The sequence below is a fragment of the Nyctibius grandis genome, chromosome 23, assembly GCF_013368605.1.
Source record: "Nyctibius grandis isolate bNycGra1 chromosome 23, bNycGra1.pri, whole genome shotgun sequence".
Lineage (NCBI taxonomy): Eukaryota > Metazoa > Chordata > Aves > Nyctibiiformes > Nyctibiidae > Nyctibius > Nyctibius grandis.
The window spans coordinates 2,295,483-2,303,849 of NC_090680.1; the positions used below are offsets into that span (position 1 = coordinate 2,295,483).

At 49.6% G+C, this 8,367-nt stretch overlaps 1 protein-coding gene across 4 annotated transcripts; it reads left to right on the plus strand.

Moving 5' to 3' along the window:
* The first annotated feature begins 1,545 nt into the window (after positions 1-1,545).
* IGSF11 (immunoglobulin superfamily member 11) lies at positions 1,546-6,737 on the plus strand. 4 transcript variants are annotated; one of them, XM_068417488.1, is made up of 6 exons: positions 1,546-1,689; positions 2,915-3,122; positions 3,923-4,078; positions 5,077-5,205; positions 5,523-5,583; positions 6,287-6,737. In XM_068417488.1, exons 1-6 carry the CDS (start codon positions 1,651-1,653, stop codon positions 6,735-6,737), a joined length of 1,044 nt encoding a protein of 347 aa, XP_068273589.1. In that variant the 5' UTR covers positions 1,546-1,650. The 4 variants fall into 4 exon arrangements, with proteins under 4 accessions (XP_068273589.1, XP_068273590.1, XP_068273587.1 ...); XM_068417489.1 differs by having other exon boundaries at positions 5,077-5,128; positions 5,518-5,583; XM_068417486.1 differs by having other exon boundaries at positions 1,636-1,689; positions 5,077-5,199; positions 5,433-5,583.
* The last annotated feature ends 1,630 nt before the right edge of the window (positions 6,738-8,367 follow it).

Genomic DNA, 8,367 nt, shown 5'->3' on the forward strand with positions numbered 1-8,367 from the left:
TCCAATTTTTTAAACATGTTCCAAGCCCGTGAGGAAAGTCAGACTTGTTTTTTTTTTTCTGCAAAGTAAGAAATTCATGAATTTCACTTGGAGAGATTAAAATGGCATTTTGTCTGGCTCTGTTTTGAAGCATTTCTGAGCCTCCCCAACCTACCTGGGGCTTTGAAGGTGGGACATATGGAGGAGCGAATGGAAGTCCAGAAGAGGCTGTTGAGGATTTGCAAGCTGGGGTATTGCAGCTCCAGAGCAGTCATTCCAAACCCAGGAACTCACCATAGGCTGTTCAGGTGCTAGAAACTTTAGATCTGTAGCATCTGAAGCTCAGCACTTCCAGGTTCTGAGCGCCCCATCTCTCCATTAGGTAGGCTGGAAAAGATCCCAGCAGACAAGCATGTGGGAAACCACTCACCTTTTTCTCAGAAATTAGCCTGGTTTATTTCTTCATATTTCAGATAGAAACCTATTCTCCTGGAGCATTTCGCCTTCAGCAAACCAGTGTCTCATGGCAGAAAATAGAAACTTTGCTGGCAGCCCTTCCTGGAGTCAGCAAGAGAATAGGGTGGTCCACAGACTACACCTGGGTATTAGCAATATTCTGATATTGCCTTGGAGCTTGAAAACTCCTTGCCTTCTCCTCCAGCAGCCTCCCACATGTTTTGAACAAGAAGATGGTGAAATGTCACATAGAGAGATGGTTTTTTGTAGTCAATATTTTGATTTTGTGGGGAAAAATGGTTTAAAGAATTTTAGTGCTACTCAGAATGGTGGTGGCAACTCCTTGGTTAGTTTCATTTGACAAGGTTTTGGCAGCAGGAATGGAGATATTTCCCTGTGTGACTTGCAGTCTGAAAACTGCAGCCTTGAGCTGCTGCGCTGGGAAGCTGGGACTTATCAGGCTTTGAGTCCTGTCCAGCCTGTGTGGAATGCAAATAAGTGAATGGTGTAAATGCTGGAAAATAAATGAGATTTGATGAGATCCTCCATTACCAGTAGTCATTTTTCACCAACTAGACAGAAATACCTGAACTGGAAAAGATTTAGATTTTTAACCGTTTAAATCAAAAATAGCACTAAAATGTTTCTGATCATGCTGGACTTCATGAGGAGTAGCAGTGGGGGAGAACTGTGTTTCTTCTTTAACGATACACGTTCTCTCTTCTTACCCCTTGGTGAAGACTTTTAGAATGCAGTTTCCTTTTCTGTTTCAGTGATCTTGGGTATCATTAAGATTGAAGGGTTTGAAAACATATTTCATTATCACTTAGACACAACTTGGCTGCTCTTACACCAAAACAAAGCCTGTTGTTTTCAGAGGCTCTGAAATTAGAGTGCTCTCACATAAAAGGGCCGCCTATCTGCATTTGAGTGTAAAAAAGGTCTGCATGAGAGCAGCCTGATCTGTTGAGGGAGGAACAGAATTCTTTTTAGCCTGAAGTTATTGGTGAGGGACAGGATGCTGCTGTCATGACCTGCATGTGTATGGGGCCACCTGAAATGCTTGAACTGGGTGTCCTTCTCTTTCCAGGTTTGGTGTGTCCTCTGGAGGTGTCAGTCAGTTCAGGGAGTATCCAGGTTGCCCGAGGCCAGACAGCAGTATTGCCCTGCACCTTCACCACTAATGCTGCTCTCACTAACCTTAATGTCATCTGGATGGTCATTCCTCTTTCTAACGCCAACCAGCCTCAACAGGTAGGTCCTTTCTCACTGGAGCATGCATTTCTTTGAGACTCTCCTTTTTCTCACCCTTTTCACACTGATCTGGATGTAGTCCCTTTACAATGCTGAGTCTCTGGTTGTCCCAAAACATTCCCTTCATTGCTGAACGTGCCTTCTGGATCTTACATGAATCTGATTTCTTCAATGCTTTGTTGACTGATGCGCATTGTATTCTTGGCTGGATGTGCAATTGGGGCAGGTGTAAGTGATACTGTATGGCTGCCCTGGATCTCCAGTGGTTTATGTGTTCAAAAGAGCACAGGAGGTGTAATCCAGGTTTTGGTGCTCTGGGTATAGGATTTGGAGGATGTGGGAGCAGCTGCAGCCTTAAACCTGTGAAATCTATGTAAAATGTGCCCAGAACACATGACGTGCCCAGAACACATGGTCTCTCATAGACTGATCTCCCCTCTTACTTTTTCACTGTCTGTTGCTTATGAAGTCCATTCTCATGAACACTAGAAAGTGAGAGTCTGGAGGTTGGCACAAGAATCATAGCCTGAGATCTGCTGCTCTGGTTTTTGCCCACATACTCTGACAGCAGAAGAATGCCATTGCTCTGAAATGCATCTGTCTTGGGTCACACTGCCCCCATCACATTTGGTATTCAGTTGTGAGAACCTGCACTGAAGAATACTTGCTCCTCAGGACTTGATCTGAGTACAGACTGCTATATAAGCTGTCTGATTGCTAGAGGCTGTGCAGGTTCAAGGGTTGCATTGCCTGTTATTCAGTTCATCCCAATGACCTTCAGTAAGCAGTGTCAAATCATGGCAGGATCTTACTGGCTGAGACTCAGAATGATACTGCCTGCTCGGCCGATGCTTTCCAGCAAAGTACTCACTGACCTGCAGAGAGTCTCTGCTTCTCTACATCAGTCCAGATGGGTAATGACTATTACATGAAGAGGGCTGATACTGCTAATTCAGCTATACCAGAAGACTTGGGTATCTATCTGGTCTGTTACCTCTGTGAACATTTTTATTGACATAAAACAGGCTACAGAGTATGTTCCTCTTTTAGAGGAAACTCCTCTGCTAGGATGGCTCTACCTGGGACAACTGTTATATTGAGGTCTGGTTATTTAGAGATGCTTTAGGAACTGGTCCTTTTGTCTTTGGAAGCCCATGTTTTGCTTGCTGTTCTTCCTCCTTGCTCAGCTCCTGCAATGTTGTTTGAGCCTTCCTTTCTTTTCCAGGTTATCCTCTACCAAGGGGGTCAGATCTTTGGTGGCGCACCCCAGTTCTATGGGCGAGTGGGGTTTGCTGTGACAATGCCAACCACCAGTGCCTCCATCTTCATCAACAACACTCAGCTATCGGATACTGGCACATACCAGTGTTTGGTCAACAATCTTCCCGACAGAGGCATCAGGAATATTGGAGTCATTGGACTTACTGTCTTGGGTGTGTTTATTGGGATTATGGGGGAGAGGGGAGGAACAGGGACAAGAGGATCCTTTGTGCATGCTTAGTGCATCATAGCACAGCAATATGGTAGTGTATGCATTGGAGCCCATGGGCATCCTGTGGCGATGGATGGGCTGCCTTGTGGGTGTTCTGGGAGTTTGTAGGGCACATAGCCTTCATATGCAGGTAGCATACAATGGAGTTTTAAAATATGGTGGAGAGAAAGCTTTTGTGGTAGCATTGTGATGTGGAGTTGCAAAGAAGCACGAATAAAGTACGAGGGCATCCTGGAGAGCTGAAGGGACCATAAGAGTTTTGTGCGTAGCAACAGGAGAAGAGAATGACTTTAGATCTTTGCTTCATTTTCATGAAAGCAATTAGTACTGGATACTCCCTAGGATGTTAAGTACTCCAGAGTGTGTGCTGTTATAGGGATATGAAGGCAAAACCCAACCACAGCAAATTCGGTCTGCAGCTCTGTTAGCTCTCGCCACCCTTGCTGTCTCAAACACAGAAATGTTCACCTTCTTTTTCTCTGGGGGAGGGATCTATGAGTACTGGCTCCTGTGAAAGTCAGCAGTAGTCTGTAACCTTGATGGGCTGGCGGGTCAGGAATCTTTGTGAACTGTCACCCCTCAAACCATAATGGGTTTTTGTCTGCTGCCTCCCTCTTGTCGCCTTGTCAGTTCATGCCAGTGTCCTTGCTTTCCCCTGCAGCACGTGTCCAGAAAGAACCTGCACTCCACTGTTCGGTCGTATTTCCTGATCTGCTGTCACTTTCCCTTTTTCTCTCGCAGTTCCTCCTTCTGCCCCGCTTTGCAGAATCCAGGGGTCCCTGGATGTGGGCAGCGATATCACACTGACCTGCAGCTCAGAAGAAGGCATCCCCCGGCCAACATACCTCTGGGAGAAACTGGACAATGTTCCCAAGTTGCCCCCAACTGCTACACAAGGTGCTCGTTCTGTTGATTGTCCTCTGTTTCCCAGGGGACAGCCTAGGCTTTCCTTTGTCTGAGCCACCAGAGGTGGCATGGCTCATTGAGTGTCTGCCATCACTTGCATGGTCACTTTATTGGAATGAAGATTCCTAGAGCCCATGGTGGACTAGGTACCCTCCAGTGGCCACTTAAATTTTCGTGTTTTTTTGGTACAGAAACATGTTCCCTGTTGAGGAATAAGGGTCTGCTCGAAAGGGAGAGAGAAGAACATGGTTCCCAGATGTTGGCGTGTGGCTGGAGATTTCAGCTGCAGACTCACCTGCATTTTAAACCAAATGAAAGGCTCATATATTGGAAACTGGGAGAAGGGAGGCAGAATCATCCCAGGAAAACACTGCCAGCTTCTCACACTGAGGTCACTGTTCTCCGATAAGTTACTGACAGAGCTGCCTTTAGATGTGTGTAAAAGCAAGGCTCTGTTCAGACTGGGTATTGCCCAGCCCCAAGTCCTATCCATAAGATTTCTTAGCCTAGGTGTCCTAACCAAGTATTGATAGCTGTACTTTTGCCCTTTATCTTGGTGTATTTTAAGAATATGCAAGCATTTGAGTTTTACATAATTCAGGAATTAGGAAAATTGTCAGATCAGGGAGTGAGAGCCCAGGGATGGGAGAGCAGGGGTTCTGCAGGGCAGGATTGAATTTAGCAGGTAGATCTGGGTATAGGTAATTGCATATATCTTCTTTCCTCCCTTTTCTCACACAATGCTGAGAGTCCCAAGCTTTCACTTGCAGAAATTCATCTATAAGAAGAAAAAGAAGCATCTAGTGTAAGCTTCTTAAGACCTAATCTTGTGTGTGTGTATGTGCACAATGCTTCCATCTCAACGTTATTTCCTAATTTATTTCTCTCTTGAGAGCCTCACACCAAAATTCTCTATTTGCTGGCTTTGCCTTTTCACCGTTTTCCTCAAGGGGGGGAGGGATTTAAATCCTTCTTTTCTCTCTGACTAGACCAAGTCCAGGGCACTGTCACTCTCCGAAATATCAGCACTGTGTCCTCAGGTCTTTACCAATGTGTGGCTTCAAATGCCATTGGAACCAGCACTTGCCTTCTGGATCTGCAAGTCATTGCACGTGAGTATTTTGCCAAGGGAGGCTTGGCCACCTGCTTCTGTCTTGTGACAGTAAAGTGTGTAACCACATTTGTTGTGAGCCACCATGGGCCTCTCTATCAGAAGATCTTTGTGCCCTGGAATGGGGATGTTGCCTTTCCCCCCTCCCAAGCCACGGTAGCTTCAAATGCTCATGGACAGCCACAGCCCAGCCCAGCCCTGATTTCTTCATTCTTTGTTCAATTGTCCCCACAGCCCACCCCCGGAGCATTGGCCTGATTGCAGGAGCTGTGGCCACAGGCGCCGTTGTGCTTGTTGTTTGCATTGTGTTGGTGGCCGTGGCACTGTTTTACTGGAAAAATAAACACAAAGAAGAAGAAGAAGAGGAGATTCCCAATGAGATAAGGTAAGGGTCAGGGAAAGCTGGTGACAGTGGACCTCTGATCGCCCAGCAAAAGCAATGGCTGGCAGGAAGGCGATCAGAAATCTCACTCTTGCTAATCCTGGGTGTGTTCCCCTGGGCCAGGGGAAGATGTCCACATATGTCCAGAAAATGGAGGGAGCAAATGAAGAATGGTAGCGACAGAAATTTTTTTTCAGTATTGCCTTTATTGAGAACTTTGGCTTGATGTTGTTAGCTCCGTTGGAGAGTGACGTGGTGGGAATCCTGACCCACAACACCAAACAGTTATAGCTGAAAAGCTCTGAAGACAAACCGTGATCTTCTCTGGTGTTACAGCCACAGTGTTTCCCTCTGGTAGCTTCCTCCAGCTCTCCCGAGCATCAGCTTCATTGGTTGTACAGTCGTACTGACTGTCTGCAAAGTACCAATGGCTAGGACAACCACTGGATTTTCACCCCTATACATATGAGTATGGGTCATTTGCTTCAGCTGCCCCCCACCCCAGCACATGGAGCAATTAGTGTGCACAGAGGTGGGTCCTGCAAAGAAGGATGAGCAAACGGGCCAAGGAGCAGTGCTGGTTCACGTTGGTGCTGTCCTTCACCTTGAATTGATGGTGTTGACCTCAGCAGGGTGTGTGTGTGGGGGGGGTGTTGGGCAAGCAGGGCAGCATCCTCCATGTGCCTTCATACCCTCTTCTTCCCAGGGAGGATGACCTGCCGCCCAAATGCTCCTCCGCCGCAAAGACATTCCACGCTGACGCGTCCTCATCAGAGAACGACACCCTTACCTCCTCCAACACCTACAACAGCCGCTACTGGAATGACCCCAAAGCCAACCACACCACAGACTCCTTCACCCGCTTCAACAACAGCAATGACGCCCACCAGCCCCCCTTCTCCCGCTCAGGGAGCACGAGCACCCGGCCCATCTATGCCAATGGTGGCCACCCATCCCCGGCTCCCCCTAAGACGCTGGTGGTGACGGCCAGCACGGCACCGTCCCCTCAGGAGGTGATCCGGAGCAACGGCTCGGTCAGCAGGAAGCCACGGCCACCACATACCCGCTCCTACGCCGTCAGCCAGGCCACTCTGGAGCGGATCGGGGCTGTCCCCGTCATGGTGCCCGCCCAGAGCCGGGCTGGCTCCCTTGTGTAGGACCATGCCAGAGGCCAAGAGCCGAGCAGGGGGCCTCTCATACCTGGTGGGGCAAAGAGACCCTACTCCTTCCTGAAAGGTGTCGAGGTGGCAGGGGGACACAAACTTGCCTCTCCCCCCTGCCCTCCCCTCCCGAGGCCACTGCTGGCTGGTGGGACAGCCCTGGCTGTGCCGTACCCTTGCCAGCTGTTGGGGCTCCTCGTGCCGGTGGACACCGAAGATGTGCCAAGGCTTGGGGAGCCAGGAGGTCGGGATGTGCTCCCCAGCTGCTGGGCCCTGGCTGGGACGTGCGCTTGGCCCTGACCTCAGGGGGGACTTTAGCTTTTGTTTCCCGTTGGTTTTGTTGGGGGTCGATTCCGTCCATTTGGGTCTTTCAGGGAGGTTTGGGGAGAGATATATATATATATTTTTTTTTTTCTGTTGTTATTGCTGTTTTATTTCCAAGAGGATGACAGCCTGCATCGGGGCAGGGAGGGCCGAGCAGGGAGGGGTGCTGAGGTAGAGCATGCCTCAAAATGGCGGCCCCAGCCTCCCTCTAGCCCCAGCCCCGCTGCCGAATGAGGGAGGGCAGTGCGCTGGGGCCAGGCGTGAGTAGGCACGGGCCAGGCTGGTGGGGTGAGATGAAGGCACAGCCACCAGCCCGGCCAAGGGGACAGCTGGCTGAAGGTGTGGACTGGGGAGCGTTTATTTTTTGCAGTTCTTCCCCCACCCCAACACGCACACACACAGACACACGCAGACACACGCAGACACACAGAGACACACACAGGTCCTCCTGAGACAGGGTGTTTTTCATACACTAGCTTGGGGTGCTGCCAGAGCACTGTTTATGGCTGTGGAGGATGCAGCCACCTGAGTGTCTTTCTCTGAGGCACTCCATGCAGGGCAAGGGTGCATTGCTGCTGATGCTGTAGGGCTCACATAATTTTTTTTTTCTGGGTGTTGCTGGGGTTATTCAGGAGGCAGAAAGGAGTAGGGTGGTGTGGCAGAGCAGCAGGCAGGTCCAGAGGTGTCTGCTGCCCCTGGGCTGCTTTGGTTTAGGGCAAGTGGCTTCAAACTCCACAGCTTTGGTGTTTGCATGGTGGGTTGCATTGGGCTACCTAGGGCTGGCCTGCGTGGCAGGGCACGTGTTGTACTTGGGGCTCTCACACAGAGGCATCACAGTTTTCATTCCCGCTCTCCCATGTGCACAGACTTCCCAGACGCTGAGGTTGGCAGGATTCATTTCCAAATCCCTTTCCTTAGAAAGAGTGAAAGCAGGGGCCTAATGGAGGGGGTAACCCTGTAGAAGCCCACCTGCTATCTCTCTGCCTCCCCTACTTCCCTCAGCGTCCCGGGGCTGGGTACTGGTGGCATCTGGCAGTGTCTCTGCCATCTCCTCACAGCCAGGGAGGTGGTTGTGGCTGACACCTATCCTTTTTCTATTGCAACTAAATAGCCTTAATCAAAGCCAAGAGTTGAAACCACTGTAGGAACCTGGTGCCTTTTGGAGGGCTGGACTGAGGGCTGGGACTTACCCTCCTAGAGAGCACTGGCTCAAAGGGGCCATGCCTGGGTGGGTGTCTCGGCCCTCCTGCATCACACCAACCCTTGTGCACGTAAAGGCAGTGGTCACCTCCAAAAGCACCAG

Coding starts and splice junctions, on each gene's coding strand:
- IGSF11 (XM_068417486.1), top strand. CDS start 1,651: ATGGTCATTCCTCTTTCTAACGCCAACCAGCCTCAACAG. Junction 4,079..5,076: donor GCCCCCAACTGCTACACAAG/GTGCTCGTTCTG, acceptor CTCTCTGACTAG/ACCAAGTCCAGGGCACTGTC. Junction 5,584..6,286: donor GAGATTCCCAATGAGATAAG/GTAAGGGTCAGG, acceptor TCTTCTTCCCAG/GGAGGATGACCTGCCGCCCA.